Source organism: Chlorocebus sabaeus, chromosome 25 (assembly GCF_047675955.1).
Source record: "Chlorocebus sabaeus isolate Y175 chromosome 25, mChlSab1.0.hap1, whole genome shotgun sequence".
Taxonomy (NCBI): Eukaryota; Metazoa; Chordata; class Mammalia; order Primates; family Cercopithecidae; genus Chlorocebus; species Chlorocebus sabaeus.
The window spans coordinates 67448850-67476547 of NC_132928.1; the positions used below are offsets into that span (position 1 = coordinate 67448850).

The following is a 27698-nucleotide window of genomic DNA, read 5'->3' on the forward strand; positions in this document are numbered from 1 at the left end:
GCCCAGCCTATTTTTTGGTTCTTAATTGTAGTTTTTATTTTTTATTGAGATAAGGTCTCCACTCTCACCCAGGCTGGAGTAGAGTGGTACGATCATAGCTCACTGTAACTTCAACCCTTTGACCTTCCCAACTCAAGTGATCCTCCCACCTCAGCCTCCTGAGTAGCAGGAACTATAGGCATGCACCACCAAGTCTGGCTAATTTTTTTTTTTCTGTAGAGGTGGGCTCTTGCTATGTGGCCCAGGCTGGTCTTGAACTCCTAAGCTCAAGGGATTCTCTTGCCTCTGCCTCCTAAAGTCCTGGGATTACAGGTTTGAGCTACCACACCTGGTACTTAATTGTTATACAAGAAAAATCTGAGTTGATAAGTGTTATGAGACTAAATCCAAACAAAATATTTGTGTATCATTTATTGTGATTAACACACTTTCAATAAAAGTTATTTCTCTGTAAAATGATATACTTGTAAAGATACCACATTAATTTGTAAAAGATAAATTCTCTTTAAAAAGTAACATTTTATTTGACTTTTAAAACTCAAATGCTTGCAAAAGCTTGGTAGGTAACAGACTGTACGAGTGAAGGCAGCCGTAGGGCATCTTGGTAAACTTAAGCCAATGGCCTGGCTGCAGGAGGGCAGCATTCTTTAGCCCAAGCTGACTGCTAAGTGTAACAGTTTCAGTCTCATATAGGCAAATCTTTGATTTTCAAGTGAAGCCAGAAAAATAAGACTTTTTTTTTTTTTTTTTTTTTTTTTTTGAGACGGAGTCTCGCTCTGTCGCCCAGGCTGGAGTACATTGGTGTAATCTCGGCTCACTGCAAGCTCCGCCTCCTGGGTTCACACCATTCTCCTGCCTCAGCCTCCCGAATATCTGGGACTACAGGAGCCCTCCACCACACCTGGCTAATTATCTTGTAGTATTAGTAGAGACAAGGTTTCATCATGTTAGCTAGGATGGTCTCGACCTCCTCGTGATCTGCCCGCCTCGGCCTCCCAAACTGCTGGGATTACAGGCGTGAACCACTGCACACCTGGCAAAATAAGACTTTCATAACACTGTTCTCAACTATTAATGTTGGTGACTAACTAGAAAAAAATTTAAACTTCCTTTAATGAGACAGGCATTTTGTTCTATATGTATAATGTATTTCAGGTAACATGTAAAAACAAATCTTGTGGGTAACTGAAATATGTCTGCAGGACGAATGCACAGGCTGAAGTAGCTGTTGCACTGTCAATGCCTATGAAATAGAACGCAAGGTTATCTGTATCTCCCTACCTTCAGAATCTGTCCTTTAAAAACACTACTGTGCATGAAAGCCATATTAAGAAGGCCATATTAAAATACATTTGTCTTGTTCTTTAAAAAAAAAAAAACCACACGCCTTATATAGGTAAAATATACATATATAATACACACACACATATATAATTTTTTTTTTTTTTTGAGACAAGGTCTCACTCTATCACCTAGGCTGAAGTGCAGTGGCACCATGACAGCTCACTGCAGGCTCCATCTCCTGGGCTCAAGCAATCCTCCTACCTCAGCCTCCCCAGTAGCTGGAACCACAGGCATGTATCCTTGTGTCCAACTAATTCTTTTTTTGTTTTTTTTTTAAATATAGCAACAGGATCTCCCTACATTGCTCTGGCTGGTCTTGAACTACTGGGCTCAAGTGATTCTCTCACTTTGGCCTCCCAACGTATGAGCCACTGCACCTGCCTATATTTTTATTTAAATAAAATTTCAGCTGGGCACAGTGGCTCACGCCTGTAATCCCAGCACTCTGGGAGGCCAAGGCAGGCAGATCACAAGGTCAGGAGTTCGAGGCCAGCCTGACCAACATGGTGAAACCCTGTCTCTACTGAAAATACAAAAATTAGCCAGGCATAGTGGTGCGTGCCTGTAATCCCAGCTACTCAGGAGGCTGAGGCAGGAGAGTCACTTGAGCCCGGGAGGCAGTAGTAAGCCGAGACTGAGCCACTACACTCCAGCCTGGGCAACACAATGAGACTCCATCTCAAAAAAAAAAAAAAGTTTCTACTATTCTTGTCCTTTATGAAATTATGACTTTCCATTCCTGTTTTTCACCTGTTTTATAATCCACTAAGAATAACAAAAACTGCAAAGCTGCCCTTAAATATTAGCGCTAGATAGACACAATTGTCTGTGGCATTTTTACAGCTACAAATGGAAGCTACAAATCTGAAAACCAATGCATGGAGATCAGTGTGGATAGACTCCAAATGAAAGCTTCTTGGTTTTTTTATTCTTTAGACAGAGGCTGAGGCAGGTGGATCACGAGGTCAGGAGTTCGACACCAGCCTGGCCAATATGGTGAAACCTTGCTTTTACTAAAAACATAAAAATTAGCCAGTCTTGGTGGCGCAGGCCTGTAATCCCAGCTACTCCGGGGGCTGAGGCAGAAGATTCACTTGAACTCGGGAGGTGGAGGTTGCAGTGAGCCGAGATCACACCACTGCACTCCAGCCTAGGCGACAGAGCAAGACTCTATCTCAAAAACAAACAAAGAAAAAACCCAAAAACTGAAGAGTGACACTGTAATTTCCAACAGTATAGTAACAAACTACTTACCATCTTTTAAAAGTTTCTGTAAGATCTTCACAAATATACTGTCTTTAGATACTTCAATTGGATCATCTTTGCCATCAGAACTGGACCAGCTAGAAAAAAAAAATCATTATGAGGGAAAAATGAAATCACTGATATAGCTGAAACAAATGATTTGCTTGCTATCATGGTTTTATTTTGATGGCTGTGGGGTATGGAGAATCTGAGTTTTGTGATACTGTTTCAAATCATTTAAATAAAGGCACTTTACATGTTGAATACATTGACAGTTTCTACATTAGATATAAAATGTTACACTCTAGGGAACATGCAAGAGAAGCCAAGGAAAATATGTTTAAAAAGAGACGTTACACTCAAGGTAGCTACTGACTCAGTATAACTCTTATGTATTTGATTTCAAAAACCAAGTAGTGAGGTATCTTTCTGAAGAAAATTCAATTAGTAAGTAACATATTCAGTATGGACCCCAAAGCATGACTCACTGTAGCTTCGAACTCCTCTGCTCAAGCGTTCTTCCCACCTCAGCATTCCAAGTAGCTAGGACCATAGGCATGCACCACTTTGTGCCTGGCTAATTTTTTACTTTTGTGTAGAGACAAAGTCTCGCTATGTTCCTAGGTTGGTCTTGAACTCCTGGGCTCCAGCAATCCTGTCTTGGCCTCCCAAAGTGCTGGGATTGCAGTCATGAGCCACTGGACTCAACCAGAAGCTTTCTTTATGTAGTTGTGACTATCTACTACTAAATTAAAAATACCAAACCACTGCTCTGTAATCAATGGACATGATACCTTTAAAATTTTTAAACAAGAAACTAAGACAAGGAATTCTGGAATTCTAATCAAAATGATGGCATCCTTTTGTACGACTGGGAAGGGACAAAACAATCAAGTAGGCATAAAGCTAGAAGCTTCAGGGACTGACCTCTAAGACTAAACTTAACAACAATTTTAACTATTTTGGAGTGATCAGAGGAGGGAAGAAATGGTTTAGTAAAAATAGCTCTTCTATAATATTTTACCACAGGAAAAAGGAAAATTGTGAGTAGGAGAAGGCTTTTAGCATTCAAGTCATGCTTTGTTTAAAATTCTTTTCCTGGAAAGAATTCGTTCCTTCAACTGATTATTCTTAGTCTTTGCCATTGAATCGGAACATAAACACCATTTCCACAGGTGGAAGTCCTCCTCTGCAGAAAGGATATGATAGTGAGAAAGTAGTACTTGCCGGGAGAGGTGGCCTGTAATTCCAGCACTTTGGGAGGCCGAGGCAGACAGATCACTTGAGGTCAGGAGTTAAAGACCAGCCTGACCAACATGGAGAAACCCAGTCTCTACTAAAAATACAAAAAATTAGCTGGGCGTGGTGGCGCATGCCTGTATTCCCAGCTACTCGGGAGACTGAGGTAGGAGAATCACCTGAACCTGGGAGGCGGAGGTTGCGGCGAGCTGAGATTGAGCCACTGCACTCCAGCCTAAGTGACAGAGCGAGACACTGTCTCAAAAACAAAAAACAAAAAGCAAAACAACAACAAAAAAAGAGAAAGTAGTACTTAATGCCTTAGAAAAGGGCACTGACCCTCAAACTGTAGTAACTTAAAAAACAAAATAGGCCGGGCATGGTGGCTCAAGCCTGTAATTCCAGCACTTTGGGAGGCCAGGGCGGGTGGATAACGAGGTCAGGAGATTGAGAACATCCTAGCTAACATGGTGAAACCCGGTCTCTACTAAAAATACATAAAAAAATGAGCCAGGCTTGGTGGCGGGTGCCTGTAGTCCCAGCTACTCGGGAGACTGAGGCAGGAAAATGGTGTGAACCTGAGAGGTGGAGCTTGCAGTGAGCCAAGATTGTGCCACTGAACTCCAGCCTGGGCGACAGAGCCAGACTCTGTCTCAAAAACATAAAAAATAAAAATAAATAAATAAAAACAAAATCATAGCTTCAAGTCTCGTTTGGCATGATAAACCTTGCTTCTGTGAAAATAAGGGATGTGGCAGGGCATGGTGGCTCACGCCTATAATCCCAGCACTTTGGGAGGCCGAGGCGGGCAGATCACAAGGTCAGGAGTTCGAGACCAGACTAACATGGAGAAACCCTGTCTCTACTAAAAATACAAAATTAGCCAGGCGTGGTCATGCGTGCCTGTAATCCCAGCTACTTGGGAGGTTGAAGCAGGAGAATCACTTGAACCCGGGAGGCGGAGGTTGCGGTGAGCTGAGATTGTGCCACTGTACTCCAGCCTCGGCAACAAGAGTGAAACCCTACCACAAAAAATAAAGAAAATAAGGGATGTGTATTTCTATGCAAACTGACAATCTAAATTTTAAAATCAAAAGTAGTGATTTATTATATCAGTGGTCCTAAGTCTTTAGGTTATTCTTAATTATTAAAATACAGAAGACCAAGGCTAAATAAATATTACTAATATAATCATTAAAATTGTCACAATATATGTTACAATATGGTTAGGTTATAAAACCATTTGACATATAATATCATAATCTTCCTGTGATACTGTGAAATATGTATTTAGTCTTCTTCCTCACCCTACTTCCTGCTTTGCAACTCCTAAAATCCTTAGGATCTCCAGAGAGGTCTTTTTTTTTTTTTCCTTAATACTAATGAGTTGACTGATAGCCGGCAGACCCCAGCTAGCTTCAGGATAGGGGCTGTTCAGCAGAAAGAGCATAATTAGAGTTGGGACTTTCAGTCCTATTCCTCAATATCCCGGAAAGGAAGAGGGGCTGAAGGTTAAGTTGGTCACCAACTTTTATCAATCAGGTCTACATAATGAAACTTCCATAAAAACTCAAAAGGACAGAGTTAGAAGGGCTTCCTAATAGCTGAACAGGTGGAGGTTCCTGGAAGGTGGAGGGCCAGAGAGGGTCTGGAAGCTCCAAGCCCCTTCCCCCAAACCTCACCCTATGAATTCTTCATCTGTATTCTATGTGAGGCTTTCAGATGCGTTAGAATCAGCATTCCCAGAAGGTTAGGAATTCTTAGTCACAGGATGAGACAGGAGGTCAGCAGGACTGGTATCACAAGACACAGGTCACAAAGACCCCACTGATAAGACAGGCTGTGGTAAAGAAGACAGCCAAAACTCACCAAAACCAAGACAGTGGTCTCTAGTCATCCTCACTGGTCATTATACACTAATTTTAACGCATTAGCATGCTAAAAGACACTCCCACCAGCGCCATAACAATTTACAAATACCGTGGCAACGTTGGGAAGTTACCCTATATGGTCTAAAAAGGGGAGAAGCCAGGTGAGGTGGCTCATGCCTATAATCTCAGCACTTTGGGAGGCTGAGGCGGGTGGATCACCTGAGGTCAGGAGTTCGAGATCAGCCTGACCAACATGGTGAAACCCCATCTCTACTAAAAATACAAAATTAGCCAGGCGTGGTGGTACATGCCTGTAATCCCATTTACTTGGGAGGCTGAGGCAGGAGAACTGCTTGAACCTGGGAGCAGTTGCAGTGAGCCAAGATCACACCACAGTACTCCAGCCTGGGCAATAAGAGCTAAACTCTGTCTCAAAATAAAAATTAAAATTAAAAAAAAAGGGGAGGAACCCTCAGTTCTGGAAATGTCTCACATCTTTCCAGAAAAACTCATGAATAAAACCCCTTGTTTAGCACATAATCAACAAATAACCATAAGTATACTCAAGTCAAGCAGCCCATGCCGCTGCTCTGTGTAAGAAGTAGCCATTTTATTTTCTTCTCTAACAAATTTGCTTTCACTTTACTCTGTGGACTCGCGTCAAATTCTTTCTTGCACGAGATCCAAGAAGCCTCTCTTGGGGTCTGGATCGGGACCGCTTTCTGGTAACAATACCCTTTATAATAAATTGGTGGGCACGTTTTCCTGAGTTCTATGAGCTGCTCTAGCAAATTAATCAAACCCAAGGAGGGCGTTGTGGGAACCCCAATTTATAGCTGGTCGGTGAGAAGCACAGGCAAAACCACCTGGGGCTTAGACTGGCATCGAAGTCAGGGGCAGTCTGAGCCCTCAATCTGTGGTTGTAGACAGTGTCAGGACAGAACTAAATTAAAGGACATTCAGCAGGTGTCCACCAACAGAACTCACTGGTTGCCCAGTGTGGGAGGCGGGAAATCCCAACACGTTTGGTCACAGAAGTCTTCTGTATTGACTGTCGTGTGGTGACAGCAGAGGAAAAGCAGTTTCTATACTTTCCAAAGAAGCGATGCCATGAGCACTTACTTATCTCTCTGAAGAGCTTTGCAAAGGATTTCCAGTTTGAGATCATTTATATTTACATCTTCTTCCTTCACAGCAAAACAAAAAATCCTGATTAAATCCTGGCTTTGAAAGAAATACGTGCTTAAATTTTCATTATGCTAATACTACATACATAGAAGCCAATTAATATCTATGAATTATTTTCAGGTTATTCTGTGATGATTTTATCAGCAACCTTGAGAGGGGTAAGAGTTCTGTTTTTTTGGTTTTTTTTGAGACGCAGTCTCACTCTGTCGCCCAGGCTGGAGTGCAGTGGCGTGATCTCATCTCACTGCAACCTCTGCCTCTCTGGTTCAAGCAACTCCCCTAACTCAGCCTCCCGAGTAGCTGGGACTATAGCCGCACGCCACCATGCCCGGCTAGGTATTTTTGTATTTTTAGTAGAGACAGGGTTTCACCATGTTAGCCAGACTGGTCTCGAACTCCTGACCTCAGGCAATCCGCTCACCTTGGCCTCCCAAAGTACTAGGATTACAGGTGTGACCCACCTCGCCCGGCCTGAGAGGGGTAACATTTTAAAATAAGGTAATGTAAAAGTCAACATATTATGTTTTATAGAAGCTACCAAATTACTTTCAATAGCATGGACAGGTAATAGAACTACTTATCCTACAGAATTTTCACTATAACCTATTGAAACACAAGAAACAGCTACTCTAAGGATTAATACTATGAAGATTATATATATATATATATATAAACATATATATATTTTTTGAGACAGCCACCCAGGTTTGAGTACAAGTGGCACAATCTCGGCTCACTGCAACCTCTGCCTCCTGGATTCAAGAAATTCTCATGCCTCAGCCTCCCAAGTAGCTGGGGTTACAGGCGTGTGCCACCACACCCATCTAATTTTTTTTTTTTTGTATTTTTAGTAGAGGTGGAGTTTCACCATGTTTGCCAGGCTGGTCTCGAACTCCTGACCTCAGGTGATCCATGTGGCTCGGCCTCCCAAACTGCTGGGATTATAAGCACGAGCCACTGCACCCAGCCAGAATAAACTGATACAGTCATATATTAGATTCAGAAACTAATGACTTAATAAATGAAACAGAAAAAAAATCTCAGGACTTTTAAAAGCAGTATTTGTGTATAAAAAAAAATATCCAGGAATGTGTGAGAATTATCACGAAAGGAATCTCTTGACTTTGACAGCTTTTCTCAAGAGTTATATACATTCTAAGGATTAAAGGTAGTGGAACCACAGATACAGTCTTTTGCTTAATTCATTTTCATGATTGACTAGAAGAGGCATCTCCCTCTTTTCATAAATGTATTCAGTTGCCTGAGATCATCTCAAGTGGTTTTACTTACCTCATCAATATATTCCAGCAAGTCCAAAGCTTTCTTGAAATCATATTCATTAGCTCTTCTATTTTCTTCACAGATATATAGCTATGACAAGTTAAAATAAGGTAGAAGATTACTGTATACAATCATATAACTAATACTAGAGACATTTATGGAGAAAAGAAGTCATTATGTCTTGTAAGGAAGTTGTAGTTTTTTGGTTTGTTTTGTTTTTTGAGACAGACTCTTGCTCTGTCACCCAGGCTGGACTGCGGTGGCACAATCTCGGCTCACTGAAACTTCTGCCTCCCAGGTACAAGTGATTCTCCTGCTTCAGCCTCCTGAGTAGCTGGGATTACAGGAATCCATCACCACACCTGGCTAATTTTTGTATTTTTTGTAGAGAAGAGGTTTTACCCTGTTGGCCAGGCTGGTCTCAAACTCCTGACTTCAAGTGATCTGCCTGCCTTGGCCCAAAAAGCTGGGATTTTAGGTGTGAGCCACTGCGCCTGGCCAGTTGTATTTTTATAGTAAAAACAGTCCCATATTTGGAAACTGAATTGCATCTACCTTAAACTGTCTTTTTAAAAAACGCGTATTTTAGGCACGGCACAGTGGCTCATGTCTATAATCCCAGCTCTTTGGGAGGCCGAGGCAGGCAGATTCCTTGAGAACAGAAGTTTGAGACCAGCCTGGGCAACACGGCGAAACTTTGTCTCTACAAAAAGTAAAAAAATTAGCTGGATAAGGTGGTGCACATCTGTGGTCCCAACTACTCCAGAGGCTGAGGTGGGAGAGTCACCTGAGCTTGGGAGGTCAAGACTACAGTGGGCTGTGATAGTGCCACTGCACTCCAGCCTGACAGCCCGAGCAACATCAAGACCTTGTCTCTAAAACAAAAAAAAGAAAAGAAAAAAAATTGAGACCTACAATAAAGTGTACAGTTGATCTATATTTACTTAAAATGTAAAAAAACACATCAACATGTTACCAACACTTATCCCTGGTTAGATTACAGCTGATTGCGTATTCATTTCTGTATTCAAATTTCCTGAATTTTTATGGTCAGAAAAATACTTGCCTTATTAAAAATATCAATTTGAATTTTTCCCGTCTTCCTTTTCCAAAAACTATTTATAATTCCATTTTTAAAAAATTGTATATATAATCCTTTAATAGCAACAATACTCAGACCATTTCAGAAAAAAAGCTATCTGCTTGTTTTCATTGTCTTACAGCAGTCAAAAAATACTATTTTGTTGTTCTTAAACATCCTTTTTACCCCACCATCTCTGAAATTGGACTGTGGTATTAAAATTGATGTATCAGAGTAAAATTAGCACTACTTTTTTCTTAGTGATACATAATGGTAAGTTACAATAGACAGTATCTTACATTTCTAAATTAAATATATATTCTATCAGGAAAGGCTGTTGTAAATTCAGTTATAACAGGAAATCTACTAATAATGGCTAACATGCTAACGTTTTTTAATTGTTTGCTTTCTTTTTCATACAGATAGGACAAATCTAAGGTGATCCTACAACATCACTCTGGCAAACAGATGCTTTTTCTCTAGGCTGCAGCCCATATTTCGGTTCTGCCCTCGGGGATGCGTTGGGTTGCAGAGGAAAGGGGTAAGGACAGCGCTGCCAGACCACATAAACTGAGTTCCTTATTTTTTCTTATAGAAGAGCTTGAAAAGTAATTATGTGGGGGAAATAAAAGTTATCTCATGGTAACTTATTTGTCCTACACTAGAAAAGCAAAATATCAGTAATTTCTCCCGGTCGCCTAGATAAAGCACCTTTAGGTGGAATGTATGGGGAGGCAGAAGCTGATGAATTGTTCTCTAATGAACTTTCTGTTCCCAAACAGTTTCCAAAAACATTTTTCTAGGAGAGTTTTCTGGAAGGTAGGAAGTAAAACGGTAACTCCTCTTAGGAACTATACTACATGGCCCAACAAACACCAACAATGTTTTGAGTTTAAGAAACAGTGTTAAAGATTTGAAAAGCACATACACCAATGAGTTGTGGTGCAGTCAATACTGGCATCGCACTGAGATGTAGCTGTTTCTCCGCTAGCAGCTGTTCAGGTAGGGTCTCCTGATGCAGTAGAAAGCGTTCCTGCTCAGCCATTTCTAGTATTCAAGAGGAGAGAGGGTGAGAGAGAAAATGATGGAACTTTGACTTTTGCTCTCATTTTTGCTGTCATAAAACAAATCTGAATTTTAAAAGAAAAAAATAGCTCCAGAGGTAATCCCATCGTTATTCAATGATCTTAGAATGCTTTTAATTCTTATTCTTGATTGCTGGTTATGTTTACAACATATCCATGGTTTGATCAAAGTCATAAATTATCGCAGCAACGAGAAATAGGAGGGGAGAGAACAGGTAAGGAAATACGTTCTACTGCTTGAAGAAGTTGGACAGCAGATAGCTATTTCATGAGGTATAAACTTCCTAAATGTGGAGATCTCTCAATCATATTTTATAATTCAGTAAAATTTTTCCCACTGGAATTTTTAATATATAGTTGGCCCTTAAATAACAAGGAGGATGGGCCACTAAGCTCCTGTGCTGTCAAAAATCCCAGCAAAACTTTTTAAAGAGATGGAGTCTTGCTATGCTGCCCAGGCTGGTCTCAAACTCTTGGGCTTGAGTGATCCTCCTGTTCTAGCCTCCCAAAGTGCTGGGAGGGTAACTTTTGACTTCCCAAAAACTTAACTGCTGCTGCCAGCTTCATAAATTTTCTTTTCTTTTTTTTCCTTAAACAATGGTCATTAAGGAAGACTCATTTATATTGAAATGGGGGCAACCAAAACTGCAGACCTCAATCTGAGGTGCCTATCAAGCAATTCCACTTCTTGTAATGTCATGACTCTCCTATGCTTCTTGGGAGCATGCCAAGCATCACTTAGTGGCACTTCATGAGTCCCAAGATGTTATTAAAGGTTTATGGTATTGCACTAAACACAGGAAAAAATACTTGTGAACTATGAGAAATCACTTCTTACTGCAATAGGAAATTTACTTCTTGCTGCAATAGGCAGTTTACTGGAGTGTAAACAAAATTCTCACACAGAGATGATCAGAATCATTTTAACTGGATCATCACTTTAATTGGGGTTTTAATACTGGTAACACTTGAACAAGCGGACACTTGCCCACAATAGCAACAGGACATGGCTATGAAATTATTATGGTAAGGACAGTATTACAGTTAATTTCAGGCAGTTGTGATTTAATGCTGTGTATTTACATTGTTTACATTTGCCTCCACTGTGAATGGTGCTATGTGAGGTCTGTGTTTGTGTGTTGATAAATTTTAACTTTTTTTTTTTTTTTTTTTTTTTTTTTTTTTTTTTTTGAGACGGAGTCTTGCTCTGTAGCCCGGGCTGGACTGCAGTGGCCGGATCTCAGCTCACTGCAAGCTCCGCCTCCCGGGTTTACGCCATTCTCCTGCCTCAGCCTCCGGAGTAGCTGGGACTACAGGCGCCCGCCACCTCGCCCGGCTAGTTTTTTGTATTTTTAGTAGAGACGGGGTTTCACCGTGTTAGCCAGGATGGTCTCGATCTCCTGACCTCGTGATCCGCCCGTCTCGGCCTCCCAAAGTGCTGGGATTACAGGCTTGAGCCACCGCGCCCGGCCCGATAAATTTTAACTTTTTATAACAGATCTGTGCATGTTCTATGGTAGTAAATGATAAAATAGACTACATATTTTATGTAATCATAACCTGTCTTTTTCTGTTTTTTTGTTTGTTTGTTTTTGGTATTTCTAGGCTACAGGGTTATACATGGTGTATATCTATGAGTGTTTTCATGTTGTTGAAAATCTCCAAAATATATTGATTGAAAATAATCTGCATGTAAGTGGACCCATGCAGTTCAAACCCATGTTGTTCAAGGGTTAACTGCAGTTTCATTCACAAATGGAAATGATATAAAAGCTACCATGAGTCTATCAAGAAAAACAAGACCTGGAAGAATACACAGCACATATCCTAGGCAGCAAGGGTTATCTCCACTGAAGAGGTAACAGGGGCTTCTGTCTGCCATAAACTCCCCAGGTTGCAGCCCATGACCTGGCTCTACCCCAGGGAATGTGCTGAGTTGCAGGAAAGGGTGAAAACTGCTAGGTAGCCTCATAATAGGTAGCATTCACAGCAAAACAGTGACCAAAGCACAGAGACTTCCGTTCAAATACTGGCAGCATTTCCCATGATCCTGGTTTTGGAAAAATTAAATGGAACATTTTTGTCCATTTCTATACCTAGAAAAACAGACTGGGAGGATACCTACAAAACAGTACCAGTGGTTATCTCTGCGGAGGTGGGACTATACACGATTTATTTTTCCTATTGTATTTTTTCTAGCATTTACACATTTTCCATGAGGAATTATTTAATTACAAGAGTTATTTTTAAAAAGCCTATCCCCTCCAATTAGATACACTGTGCTAACAGTCTGTAGAATCACTGAGACTTGCAAATATTCCCACTGTGTTAAGAAGTAAAAGCTAAGAAGTGATCAAATGCAAAGCAGGGAGAAAGAAACAGGAAAGCCCTGTGGTAAAATACTTTGATTAACATGATCTATCTCTGGTGGCCAGGCTAAAATATGGCTTCCCCTCTCAGACTATCAGCCAGTCCTATAGAATATAAACACACTTTTTTTAGAAGAGACACTACTAGTGCAAAAAATAAAAAGATTGAAGGAAGATTATCCCAAACAGTGAAAAATAATTTTAATAATAAAAGGGGCTAATATCTAGAATTTACTGAGTACTTAATGTATGTAAGCCATTTTTCTCAAGACAGTGTCCTCAATCCTTACAACTACCCTTGTTATAGATGAACAAACTCAGATGAAGGAGCATAAATCAACTATCCAAGGTCACAAAGCTAGTAAGTTCTGGAGAAAATATTTGAAATCCTGATTCTTTCTACTACATCCACTCCCTCAAAAGGAAAAAAATGACAGCAGTAAAATTTAAACCCAGATCTTAGGCTGGACTCTGTGGATAAGTCACATAACCAGATATCCATATCTGCATATACTTGATCCAAACCACATAGCTGAGATTCCCCCACTCCAATTTTTATTTTGAAAAACTCCAGGCTGGGTGTGGTGGCTCACGTCTATAATCCCAGCACTTTGGGAGGGCGAGGTGGACACACTGCTTGAGCCCAGAAGTTTGAGACCAGCCTGGGTACACATGGTGAAACCCCATCTCTACAAAAAAATACAAAAATTAGCTGGGCATGGAGTATGCACCTGTAGTCCCAGCTACTGGGGAAGCTGAAGCAAGAGCATCACCTGAGCCCAGGAGTTCGAGGCTGCAGTGAGCCATGATTGTGCCACTGTGCTCCAGCCTGGGCAACACAGTGAGACCCTATCTCAAAGAAAATAAATAAATAAATAAATAAATAAACAAACAAACAGAAAAGTCCAAATCTACAGAAAAAAATTTTAAATGCCAATGTGCACTTTATATCCTCCAGCTAGAGTCATCTGTTGCTAACACTCTGTCCCTTTTGCGAACTATGTATATAGGTAATTTTTTTTTTAGCATATGAAGGTTGCAGACATCATGACATTTCCTTTCTAAATACTCAGCATCGTCTCCTAAAAACAAGGACATTCAACCACAATATGATTATCAGACTTACAGAATTTAACATCAACTCAGTTATATCACCTAATATTAAGTATGTTCAAACTTTCCCACTTGTTTCCATAACATTCACCATAACTGTTATGGTTATTCTGAGGGTGATTCAGGATCGAGAATCTCACCCTGCATTTGCTTATGTGTCATGGCTCTTAGGTTCCTTTCATCTAAAAGAGCCTCTGTCTTTGTCTTTCATTTCATATTGGTAAAATTTTTGAAGAGTCTAGGGCAACTGTATTATACAATGTCCCACCAGCAGGTTATGTCTGATTGTTCTCGTGTGATTAGAATCATGGTGAACATTTTGGCAAGAACAGGACACAGGTGATGGTAGTACACTGCTTCAGAAGTACACAATGGGGGTTTGTTTTGTGGATGATGACAGGGTCTATTAGATCTGTCTACTGATACTCCAAAAACACGGGAATATCTTGTTCCCCTACCCCTAAACTCAATCGTCTCAGTATCCTTTGGTGACAGTTATTCACTGTGGTTGTAATAGTGACTTCTGCCATTCTTTCCACAATTATTAGTTGGCATTCTCCTGTAAAGAAGCATTTCACTGACCCTTTCCCTTTTTGAAAAATCACTGTAGATTCATGAATTTTCTTCTTTTATAGACTGTGGAATATACCCTTTACTACCTTTCTTTCGATATTAAAATTGTCCCCAAACTTGAACAGTGGGAGCTGTTCAAGGCTCTTGTACTCTTTTAGTATCTGTACATTAACTTTGCTTTCTGGCCCAATAAGACTCTCCAAGATTTCTTCAATTAGCCCTCATTTCTTTTACTGGAAAATGGTACTCAGAAACCAAAATATGGAACTAGGTATACTCATGCTACTGGTGTGTCACTGCAAGAGACAAGATGTGTGTGTGTATATATAATAAAATGCATATATATGTATATGACGTATACATACACACAATTTTATTATATATACACACATTTTGCTATCTATATCTATATCTACATTATATATATAATATATAAAATATTATATATTATATATAAAATATTATATATTATATATAATATATAAAATATTATATATTATATATAATATATAAAATATTATATATTATATATAATATATAAAATATTATATATTATATATATAGAGAGAGAGACTTACTTTTTTTTCCTGAGGCAGGGTTTTTACTCTGTTGCCCCAGTTGGACGGCAGTGGCACAATCACATCTCACTGCCACCTTGACCTCCTAGGCCCAAGTGATTCTCTCACCTCAGCCTCCCAGCAGCTGGGACTACAGGCGCACACCACCACACCTGGCTAAGTTTTAAATTTTTTGTAGAGACAAGTTCTAAGTTGCCTAGGCTGGTCTCAATTTCCGGGCTCAAGCAATCCTCCCACATCAGCCTCCCAAAGTGCTGGGATTACAGGCGTGAGCCACCACACCCAGCCAATGTACTTTTTTAATTGATGCATAATAATTATACATATTTATGGGGTACAATGTGATGCTTCAATACATGTATACATTGTGTAATGATCACAGGGTAATTAGAATATCCATCACCTCAAACAAGAAAATATATTGTTTTTAAAAATCAGATTCTATCTGGTATTTCCAATGCAAATTCAGTAATACAGAGTTCTTCTTCACTGTCTTTCTCTTTGTATCTCCTTTCTCCTTGGTTCAGAAAATAATACCATCATGCCTCAATATCCGCTGAAAACTGGTTCTAGGACCCCTGGGAATACCAAAAAGCTCAAGTCCCTTATATAAAAATGGTAGTTACTTGCACATAACCCACATACATCCTCCCATATACTTTAAATCACCTCTAGATTATAATACCTAATACAAAGTCAATGCGATGTAAATAGCTGTTATACTGTACTGGTTTTTTAAAATTTACAGTATTTTGTTTCAATTTTGCATTATTTTTGTTGTTTTAATTTTTTGTTGTTGTAATTTTAACTGCTGTTGAATTATTTTTAATTCTTTTTTTCCCCAAATATGTTTGATGTTTGGTCGAATCTGCAGATGTGGAATCCAAGAATATGGAGGGTCAACTGTACTACATGTAATAGTTTTCATCTACAATACACACAAAATAGTTCAGAATTATTGCACCTATACCACACTACCTACAACAAACCCACTGTGTAAAGGTCAAGATTGCTTTGTAGTTCTTTTTGACCTTGGAATATGTATCACTAAGGGTACATAATCGGACCTCTCCATTCAAAACTATTTGAATGTATTCTTTAGGAATTCTTATTTAAAATACAAGTAACTTTTCTCTAAAAAAAATTCCAAGTATATAATTGAGTAACTACACCTGGACATTAACTAAATGCATTCCTCTTAGAGACAGGTCCTGTTTCTAACAGACAGATCCTGCTAACTGATGACAGGAATACATCATGAGTTAATTGATGGCATGACCAATTTGTAAATCTTTTTGTTCAAATTCTTTCACCTTCAATTTTTTCTTGCAGTATATCCTCCGGAAAGTCTGAAGCTAATGCAGCCAATTTACTCAAGCCAAGAAGGGTTTTCTTTTTTGCAAAGTAACGAGTTTCCATATTTGCCAAACCCAGAAGTGTTGAATGAGCCTACAATAAAATATGCAAACCATTGTAAGATACTGAGTACCAATTCAAGCTGAAACAAAGGTAAGTAAACCCCAAACTTGTTTTTCTCCCCAAGCCATATCAATGAATGAAAAGTCAACAGTTAGCAAACCTAAAAACTGAGCAGTACCATAACATTGAGAGTAATCACACAGCAAAATATCAACCATCCTCACTAAGCATTGGGAAGAGACATGTACAAAACATTTGCTCTAAAACAATTACATATTCACCTGAACATCCTGTCAAGAACAAATTTTAAAATTAATGTGTTTACTCATAATTTGCATATTTATTACAACAATATACTCATTGCAAAAAGGCCAATGACTGTTATAGACACATCATTAAAATTTTTGTGATTTTAATGTGATGTCAAATCATGATGGACTACTTTTTTTTTTTTTTGAGAGAGAGCCTCACTCTGTCACCCAGGCTGGAGTGCAGTGGTATGGTCTCAGCTCACTTAACCTCGGCCTCCCGGTTCAAGTGATTCTCCTGCCTCAGGCTCCCGAGTAGCTGGGATTACAGGCATGTGCCTCCATGCCTGGCTGATTTTTGTTTTTTTTAGTAGAGACAGGGTTTCACCATGTTGGCCAGGCTGGTCTCAAACTCCTGAGCTCAAGTGATCCACCCACCTTGGCCTCTCAAAGTGCTGGGATTACAGGCATGAGCCACCGCGCCCAGCCTGGACTGCATATTTTCATTGAGATATTAGACGTAATGGCAATATCATCACAAATTAAGAACGTTTTATGCAAATTATGTGAGAGAATAGGAGTACACACCCTAAATAATCCATAATAAATGCTTTTAAATTAAAAAAAATTATTGTATACTGACAAATTATAATTGTATATATTTATGGATACAAAGTAATGTTATATGCATGTGAGGTGGAATGATTAAATCAAGCGAATTAACATGCCCATCACCTCAAATACCTATTACTATGGTGAGAACATTTCAAATTTGTTCTCTTGGAAATTCTAAAATGTACAATACACTATTATTAACTTTAGCCACCATACTGTGCAATGTATATCAAAAATCTTCCTGGCTGGGTGCAGTGGCCCATGCCTATCATCCCAGCACTTTGGGAGGCTGAGGTTGGTGGATCGCTTGAGCCCAGGAATTCGAGACCAGCCTGGGCAACACAGTGAGACCCTGTCTCTAAAAAAACAAAAACAAAAATAAAAATAATCTTCTTCCTCCTAACTGAAACTTGTACCCTTTGATCAACTTCTCTGGCCCTTTTGCACATTTTTAAATTGGGTTGTTTCCTTGCAATTGAGCTGAGTTCCTTATATATGTATATATGGATATGTGTATGTGTGTGTATAAAATCCCTTCACCCTTCTGACAACCACCATTCTTCTGCTTCCATGAGTTCAACTGTTTTGGATTCCAGATATGAGTGAGATCATGTGGTATTTCCCTTTCTGTGTCTGGCTTATTTGGTTTAGTGTAATGTCCTCCAGCCTCATCAATGTTGTTGCAAATGAGAGAATGTCCTTCTTTCTTAAGGCTATTACTGCTTTGTGTATTCTACATACAACATCATCTTTTTTTTTTTTTTCCTGCAAAACTTAAATTTATTCTTTTATAAATATTATTGTTTTAAAACTGAAGAGCAAAGCTAGAAAAAACAAACAGCATTACATCAGCAGTACAGCTAGTCATCTAAATTGTGCTCTTTTTTAAAAAAAATTATTATTATTATTATACTTTAAGTTCTAGGGTACATGTGCATAACGTGCAGGTTTGTTACATATGTATACTTGTGCCATGTTGCTGTGCTGCACCCATCAACTCCTCAGCACCCATCAACTCGTCATTTACATCAGGTATAACTCCCAATGCAATCCCTCCCCCCTCTCCCCTCCCCATGATAGGCCCCGGTATGTGATGTTCCCCTTCCCGAGTCCAAGTGATCTCATTGTTCAGTTCCCACCTATGAGTGAGAACATGCGGTGTTTGGTTTTCTGTTCTTGTGATAGTTTGCTAAGAATGATGGTTTCCAGCTGCATCCATGTCCCTACAAAGGACACAAACTCATCCTTTTTTATGGCTGCATAGTATTCCATGGTGTATATGTGCCACATTTTCTTAATTCAGTCTGTCACTGATGGACATTTGGGTTGATTCCAAGTCTTTGCTATTGTGAATAGTGCTGCAATAAACATACGTGTGCATGTGTCTTTATAGCAGCATGATTTATAATCCTTTGGGTATATACCCAGTAATGGGATAGCTGGGTCATATGGTACATCTAGTTCTAGATCCTTGAGGAATCGCCATACTGTTTTCCATAATGGTTGAACTAGTTTACAGTCCCACCAACAGTGTAAAAGTGTTCCTATTTCTCCACATCCTCTCCAGCACCTGTTGTTTCCTGACTTTTTAATGATCGCCATTCTAACTGGTGTGAGATGGTATCTCATTGTGGTTTTGATTTGCATTTCTCTGATGGCCAGTGATGATGAGCATTTTTTCATGTGTCTGTTGGCTGTACGAATGTCTTCTTTTGAGAAATGTCTGTTCATATCCTTTGCCCACTTTTTGATGGGGTTGTTTTTTTCTTGTAAATTTGTCTGAGTTCTTTGTAGGTTCTGGATATTAGCCCTTTGTCAGATGAGTAGACTGCAAAAATTTTCTCCCATTCTGTAGGTTGCCTGCTCACTCTGATGGTAGTTTCTTTTGCTGTGCAGAAGCTCTTTAGTTTAATGAGATCCCATTTGTCAATTTTGGCTTTTGCTGCCGTTGCTTTTGGTGTTTTAGACATGAAGTCTTTGCCCATGCCTATGTCCTGAATGGTACTACCTAGGTTTTCCTCTAGGATTTTTATGGTATTAGGTCTAACATTTAAGTCTCTAATCCATCTTGAATTAATTTTTGTATAAGGAGTAAGGAAAGGATCCAGTTTCAGCTTTCTACTTATGGCTAGCCAATTTTCCCAGCACCATTTATTAAATAGGGAATCCTTTCCCCATTTCTTGTTTCTCTCAGGTTTGTCAAAGATCAGATGGCTGTAGATGTGTGGTATTATTTCTGAGGACTCTGTTCTGTTCCATTGGTCTATATCTCTGTTTTGGTACCAGTACCATGCTGTTTTGGTTACTGTAGCCTTGTAGTATAGTCTGAAGTCAGGTAGCTTCCTGTTCCATTGGTCTATATCTCTGTTTTGGTACCAGTACCATGCTGTTTTGGTTACTGTAGCCTTGTAGTATAGTCTGAAGTCAGGTAGCGTGATGCCTCCAGCTTTGTTCTTTTGACTTAGGATTGTCTTGGAGATGCGGGCTCTTTTTTGGTTCCATATGAACTTTAAAGCAGTTTTTTCCAATTCTGTGAAGAAACTCATTGGTAGCTTGATGGGGATGGCATTGAATCTATAAATTACCTTGGGCAGTATGGCCATTTTCATGATATTGATTCTTCCTATCCATGAGCATGGTATGTTCTTCCATTTGTTTGTGTCCTCTTTTATTTCACTGAGCAGTGGTTTGTAGTTCTCCTTGAAGAGGTCCTTTACATCCCTTGTAAGTTGGATTCCTAGGTATTTTATTCTCTTTGAAGCAATTGTGAATGGAAGTTCATTCATGATTTGGCTCTCTGTCTGTTACTGGTGTATAAGAATGCTTGTGATTTTTGCACATTAATTTTGTATCCTGAGACTCTGCTGAAGTTGCTTATCAGCTTAAGGAGATTTTGGGCTGAGACAATGGGGTTTTCTAAATATACAATCATGTCATCTGCAAAGAGGGACAATTTGACTTCTTCTTTTCCTAACTGAATACCCTTGATTTCTTTCTCTTGCCTGATTGCCCTAGCCAGAACTTCCAACACTATGTTGAATAGGAGTGGTGAGAGAGGGCATCCCTGTCTTGTGCCAGTTTTCAAAAGGAATTTTTCCAGTTTTTGCCCATTCAGTATGATATCGGCTGTGGGTTTGTCATAAATAGCTCTTATTATTTTGAGGTACGTTCCATCAATACCGAATTTGTTGAGCGTTTTTAGCATGAAGGGCTGTTGAATTTTGTCAAAAGTCTTTTCTGCATCTATTGAGATAATCATGTGGTTCTTGTCTTTGGTTCTGTTTATATGCTGGATTATGTTTATTGATTTGCGAATGCTGAACCAGTCTTGCATCCCAGGGATGAAGCCCACTTGATCATGGTGGATAAGCTTTTTGATGTGCTGCTGAATCTGGTTTGCCAGTATTTTATTGAGGATTTTTGCATCGATGTTCATCAGGGATATTGGTCTAAAATTCTCTTTTTTTGTTGTGTCTCTGCCAGGCTTTGGTATCAGGATGATGTTGGCCTCATAAAATGAATTAGGGAGGATTCCCTCTTTTTCTCTTGATTGGAATAGTTTCAGAAGGAATGGTACCAGCTCCTCCTTGTACCTCTGGTAGAATTCAGCTGTGAATCCATCTGGTCCTGGACATTTTTTGGTTGGCAGGCTATTAATTATTGCCTCAATTTCAGAGACTGCTATTGGTCTATTCGGGGATTCAACTTCTTCCTGGTTTAGTCTTGGAAGAGTGTAAGTGTCCAGGAAATTATCCATTTCTTCTAGATTTTCCAGTTTATTTGCATAGAGGTGTTTATAGTATTCTCTGATGGTAGTTTGTATTTCTGTGGGGTCGGTGGTGATATCTCCTTTATCATTTTTTATTGCATCTATTTGATTCTTCTCTCTTTTCTTATTAGTCTTGCTAGCGGTCTGTCAATTTTGTTGATCTTTTCAAAAAACCAACTCCTGGATTCATTGATTTTTTGGAGGGTTTTTTGTGTCTCTATCTCCTTCAGTTCTGCTCTGATCTTAGTTATTTCTTGCCTTCTGCTAGCTTTCGAATGTGTTTGCTCTTGCTTCTCTAGTTCTTTTAATTGTGATGTTAGTGTGTCAATTTTAGATCTTTCCTGCTTTCTCTTGTGGGCATTTAGTGCTATAAATTTCCCTCTACACACTGCTTTAAATGTGTCCCAGAGATTCTGGTATGTTGTATCTTTGTTCTCATTGGTTTCAAAGAACATCTTTATTTCTGCCTTCATTTCGTTATGTACCCAGTAGTCATTCAGGAGCAGGTTGTTCAGTTTCCATGTAGTTGAGCAGTTTTGATTGAGTTTCTTAGTCCTGAGTTCTAGTTTGATTGCACTGTGGTCTGAGAGACAGTTTGTTATAATTTCTGTTCTTGTACATTTGCTGAGGAGTGCTTTACTTCCAATTATGTGGTCAATTTTGGAGTAAGTGCGATATGGTGCTGAGAAGAATGTATATTCTGTTGATTTGGGGTGGAGAGTTCTATAGATGTCTATTAGGTCTGCTTGCTGCAGAGATGAGTTCAATTCCTGGATATCTTCGTTAACTTTCTGTCTCATTGATCTGTCTAACGTTGACAGTGGAGTGTTGAAGTCTCCCATTATTATTGTATGGGAGTCTAAGTCTCTTCGTAGGTCTCTAAGGACTTGCTTTATGAATCTGGGTGCTCCTGTGTTGGGTGCATATATATTTAAGAGAGTTAGCTCTTCTTGTTGAATTGATCCCTTTTCCATTATGTAATGGCCTTCTTTGTCTCTTTTGATCTTTGATGGTTTAAAGTCTGTTTTATCAGAGACTAGGATTGCAACCCCTGCTTTTTTTTGTTCTCCATTTGCTTGGTAAATCTTCCTCCATCCCTTTATTTTGAGCCTATGTATGTCTCTGCATGTGAGATGGGTCTCCTGAATACAGCAGACTGATAGGTCTTGACTCTTTATCCAGTTTGCCTGTCTGTGTCTTTTAATTGGAGCATTTAGTCCATTTACATTTAAGGTTAATATTGTTATGTGTGAACTTGATCCTGCCATTATGATATTAACTGATTATTTTGCTCGTTAGTTGATGCAGTTTCTTCCTAGCCTCGATGGTCTTTACATTTTGGCATGTTTTTGCAATGGCTGGTACTGGTTGTTCCTTTCCATGTTTAGTGCTTCCTTCAGGGTCTCTTGGAAGGCAGGCCTAGTGGTGACAAAATTTCTAAGCATTTGCTTATCTGTAAAGGATTTTACTTCTCCTTCACTTATGAAACTTAGTCTGGCTGGATATGAAATTCTGGGTTTAAAATTCTTTTAAGAATGTTGAATATTGGCCCCCACTCTCTTCTAGCTTGTAGAGTTTCTGCCGAGAGATCTGCTGTTAGTCTAATGGGCTTCCCTTTGTGGGTAACCCGACCTTTCTCTCTGGCTGCCCTTAAGATTTTTTCCTTCATTTCAACTTTGGTGAATCTGGCAATTATGTGTCTTGGAGTTGCTTTTCTCGAGGAGTATCTTTGTGGCGTTCTCTGTATTTCCTGGATTTGAATGTTGGCCTGCCCTACTAGGTTGGGGAAGTTCTCCTAGATGATATCCTGAAGAGTGTTTTCCAACTTGGTTCCATTTTCCCCCTCACTTTCAGGCACCCCAATCAGACGTAGATTTGGTCTTTTTACATAATCCCATACTTCTTGCAGGCTTTGTTCATTTCTTTCTCTTCTTTTTTCTTTTGGTTTCTCTTCTCGCTTCATTTCGTTCATTTGATCTTCAATCGCTGATACTCTTTCTTCCAGTTGATCGGGTCGGTTACTGAAACTTGTGCATTTGTCACGTATTTCTTGTGTCATGGTTTTCATCTCTGTCATTTCGTTTATGACCTTCTCTGCATTAATTACTCTAGCCATCAATTCTTCCACTTTTTTTTCAAGATTTTTAGTTTCTTTGCGCTGGGTACGTAATTCCTCCTTTAGCTCTGAGAAGTTTGATGGACTGAAGCCTTCTTCTCTCATCTCATCAAAGTCATTCTCTGTCCAGCTTTGATCCGTTGCTGGCAATGAGCTGCGCTCCTTTGCCGGGGGAGATGCGCTCTTATTTTTTGAATTTTCAGCTTTTCTGCCCTGCTTTTTCCCCATCTTTGTGGTTTTATCTGCCTCTGGTCTTTGACGATGGTGACATACTGATGTGGTTTTGGTGTAGGTGTCCTTCCTGTTGATAGTTTTCCTTCTAACAGTCAGGACCCTCAGCTGTAGGTCTGTTGGAGATTGTGTGAGGTCCACTCCAGACCCTGTTTGCCTGGGTATCAGCAGCAGAGGCTGCAGAAGATAGAATATTGCTGGACAGCGAGTGTACCTGTCTGATTCTTGCTTTGGAAGCTTCCTCTCAGGGGTGTACTCCACCCTGTGAGGTGTGGGGTGTCAGACTGCCCCTAGTGGGGGATATCTCCCAGTTAGGCTACTCAGGGGTCAGGGACCCACTTGAGCAGGCAGTCTGTCCCTTCTCAGATCTCAACCTCCGTGTTGGGAGATCCACTGCTCTCTTCAAAGCTGTCAGACAGAGTCGTTTGCGTCTGCAGAGGTTTCTGCTGCTTTTGTTATTGTTTACTGTGCCCTGTCCCCAGAGTTGGAGTCTACAGAGACAGGCAGGTTTCCTTGAGCTGCTGTGAGCTCCACCAGTTCCAGCTTCCCAGCGGCTTTGTTTACCTACTTAAACCTCAGCAATGGCGGGCTCCCCTCCCCCAGCCTGGCTGCTGCCTTGCCGGTAGATCGCAGACTGCTGTGCTAGCAATGAGGGAGGCTCCGTGGGCGTGGGACCCTCCCGGCCAGGTGTGGGATATAATCTCCTGGTGTGCCTGTTTGCTTAAAGCGCAGTGTTGGGGTGGGAGTTACCTGATTTTCCAGGTGTTGTGTGTCTCAGTTCCCCTGGCTAGGAAAAGGGATTCCCTTCCCCCTTGCGCTTCCCAGGTGAGGCGATGCCTTGCCCTGCTTCAGCTCTCGCTGGTCGGGCTGCAGCAGCTGACCAGCACCAATTGTCCGGCACTCCCTAGTGAGATGAACCCAGTACCTCAGTTGAAAATGCAGAAATCACCAGTCTTCTGTGTCGCTCGCGCTGGGAGTTGGAGACTGGAGCTGTTCCTATTCGGCCATCTTGCTCCGCCCCCACAACATCTTCTTTATCATTTACACTGATTGATGGACACTTAGGTAGATTCTATAACTTGGCTATTGTGAAAATGCTGCAATGAACATGGGAGTGCAGGTATCTCTTCAACATACTGACTTCAAGTCCACTGGATATATACTCACAAATGGGATTGCCAGATCATATGGTATTTCTAAGTTTAACTTTTTCAGGAACCCCCATACAGTTTCCCATAATGGTTGTACTAACTTACATTCCCACCAAGAGTGCATCAGGGTTCCCTTTTCTCCGTTTCTTCTCCAGCACTTGTTACCTTCACCTTTTTGATAACAGCCATTTGAACAAATGTAAGGTGATGTCTCACTGTGGTATAAATTTGCATTTCCCTAATGATGAGTGATGCAGAACATTTTTTTCACACATCTGCTGGCCATCTGCATGTCTTCTTTTGAGAAATGTCTATTGAGGTCTTTTGCCATTCATTCATTCATTTGAGACAAGGCCTCACTCTGTTGCCCAGGCTGGAGTGCAGTGGTGCAATCTCAGCTCACTGCAGCCTCGACCTCCAGAGCTCAAGTGATCCTCCTGCCTCAGCCTCCCAAGTAGCTGACACTACAGGCGTGCATCACCACACTTGGCTAATGTTTTTGTATTTATGTTTCCTAGGCCGGTCTTGAACTCCTGCACTCAAGAGATCCACCTGCCTCAGCCTCCCACAGTACTGGGATTACAGGTATAAGCCACCATGCCCAGCTCCCTTATATATTTTGGATAGTAACCCCTTCTCAGGTGTATGACAGTAAACAGTATTTTAATTACTAAAAACAAAACTAATTAAAACTACCTAAATTGCACACATCTGCTCCATATAAAAATCCTTCTTACCTTTTCTAATTCTTGGCTATTAATTTCATGTAACCAGCTGAGATGTTCATGAGCTTGCAAAAAATTCGCCAACTGTCCATGCTGAGAAACGGGCTGAGATAGTAATTTGCCTCGCTTTCCTTTCTCCAGATACCAACGGAAGAGAAAGTCCGAAAAATTCTACAAATAACAGAACATATAATTCATTCATAATAGTTTTAAAAAATACATTTCTGATAACAAAACGTAACTTTGTTCTAAAGGCCTCCAAAACAGAAAACCTGTTCTAAACAATAATTTCCTATATTGTAGGATCACTTAATTCAGTCATCTCATTTGACCAATGTGTACATTCAGATTCAGAAAGGGCACCTCGCTCAAGATCACTGACAAGATTAATGGCAGAATCTAGATTGCGTTGGCCAATATGGTAGCAACTTAAATCAAAAATTAGATTGAAATTTAAAATTCGGTTCCTCAGGTACATTAGCCACATTTCAAGTGCTCAGTAGCCCCATTTGGCCAGTGGCTCCCATTTGGACAGCACATATCAACAGCTCCATTATCACAGAAAGCTCTGTGGGACAGCACAAGACTGTAACATTCCAGAATTATGTGCCAGCTGGCCACATGGGCTGGCACGATACATCAGAATCTAGAAAGGCCCACATGCCCAGCCAGTTTCCCCCACTGGCTATTTGTGGAGTGCTGAGGTGGTGTGGAGGCTGAGCTGGAGAGGAAGACCAAGACGTCCTACAGTCTCACAGTGTTTAACAGATACTTCCCCTAAAGCAGGGATCCTGCCATGAAAGACTTCCGAAACCAGAAATGAAATGAATATTACAAAAGCTGAGACTGAGTCCTGGGCCACTTCTATTCCTAATGGACTGAGTAATCTTCCTCTCCTCTAAATTGCCTAACACAGAAAAAGGAAAATCCACTAGGGAACAAATAACATCGATTTCCATACTATGGAGTTTTAAAAATATACAATGTCTAAAATACAATTTAAAAATTGCCAGATATAAGCAGCAAAATATGATTCAAGCAACATAAAAGCAGGCAACAAAAACAGACTCAAAGATGATCAGAGTAAGCACAAAAGGACTTTAAAATAACATTTAAACATGTTAAAGAAAATATAAGAAAAAATGTAAACATGCATCAAAACGTCAAGAGAAAGAAAATCCATAAAAATAATTTTAAAATCATAATCAGTGCAAAAAATATTTATTTAGCAATGTTTTGAAATACTAAATAAGTCATATACAATGACTTTTTTTTTTTTTGAGACAGAGTCTTTGCTCTGTTGCCCAGCCTGGAGTGCAGTGACACAATCTCGGCTCACTGCAACCTCCTCCTCCTGGGTTCAAGTGATTCTCCTGCCTCAACCTCCAGCTGCGAACTCCTGACCTTAGGTGATCCACCCACCTCGGCCTCCCAAAGTGCTGGGATTACAGGCATGAGCCACCGCGCCCAGCCCAACAACTGATTGTTAATCAAGTAAGTCATACCCAGTCAATGAAATTCTATAATGCCATTAAAAATGCTGCTATAGAATATTTAATAACATGAACAAATGTTTGCAATGTATCAAGTCAAAAAAGCAATTGACAAAACATGTTTGTCTATAATACATAGAGTGGAAAGACTGAAAATATAAACCAAATGTTTAAAAGGTTCTCTCTGGGTGGTGGCATTTTGAGTGATTTTTATCTTTTGTGTTTATAGTGGTTTTCTAAATTGTATACAGTATCACTTTTACAGTAATAAAAAAATAAGCTTTTCATAGTAATCAACTGACTAGACTGGCTTTAAGAAACAACTTTAAATTCACTTAAGATAGTGTCACAATGGAAACTTTTTTTTTTTTTTAAAGATAGGGTCTTGCTCTGTCACCTAGCTATAGTGTAGTGGCACAATCTTGGCTCACTGCCTCGACCTCCTGGGCTCAAATGATCCTCCCACCTTAGCCTCCTGAATAGGTGTGGCCATGGGCGTGTGCTGGCATGTTTAAAAAAAAATTTTTTTTTTTTTTGTGAAGGCAGGGTCTCACTACGTTGCCAGGCTGACCTCAAACTCCTGGCCTCAAGTAATCTTACCGCCTTGGCCTCTCAAAGTGCTGGGATTATAGCATAAGCCACTGAGGCTGGCTGGGAACTTTGTTTTTTAAACAGGAAGCATAATATCCCTCAAGGAAAAAGAGAATGTTAGGTGTATGGAAAGCTAAGCTCTCTTAAAGTAGTGTTCTATGCTCCTGAATATCTTCTATCCAATTTTTAAGAACTTTATCAACATTCATGTACCTAAGTACTTTTATAATAACTAGAAAATACATAAACAGAAATGAAAGTTGTAACATACTTTCCAAAAGTCAAAGAATCTTTCAGTAATATTTATATATAAAGAATTGTGTGGCCAGGTGATGGTTCAAGCCTGTTATCCTAACATTTCGGGAGGCTGAAG

The 27698-nt window shown here is 39.9% G+C and overlaps 1 protein-coding gene and 1 long non-coding RNA gene across 2 annotated transcripts in view; one reads left to right on the top strand and one right to left on the bottom strand.

Annotated features, from left to right (window-relative positions):
• NUP133 (nucleoporin 133) overlaps positions 1 to 27698 on the bottom strand; it is a 75131-nt gene that overhangs the window by 1734 nt on the left and 45699 nt on the right. Inside the window, exons 20-25 of the mRNA XM_007989746.3 lie at positions 25254 to 25412; positions 16281 to 16416; positions 10178 to 10296; positions 8178 to 8258; positions 6822 to 6886; positions 2599 to 2687 (exon numbers count right to left, since the gene is read on the bottom strand). Of these exons, the coding sequence (XP_007987937.1) occupies positions 2599 to 2687; positions 6822 to 6886; positions 8178 to 8258; positions 10178 to 10296; positions 16281 to 16416; positions 25254 to 25412 (649 nt within the window). The remainder of the gene's footprint in view (positions 1 to 2598; positions 2688 to 6821; positions 6887 to 8177; positions 8259 to 10177; positions 10297 to 16280; positions 16417 to 25253; positions 25413 to 27698) is intronic.
• Positions 16375 to 26719, top strand: LOC140710293 (uncharacterized). Its single transcript, XR_012091307.1, has 3 exons — positions 16375 to 16476; positions 25035 to 25101; positions 26529 to 26719. It is a non-coding gene; the product is annotated as an uncharacterized lncRNA (long non-coding RNA).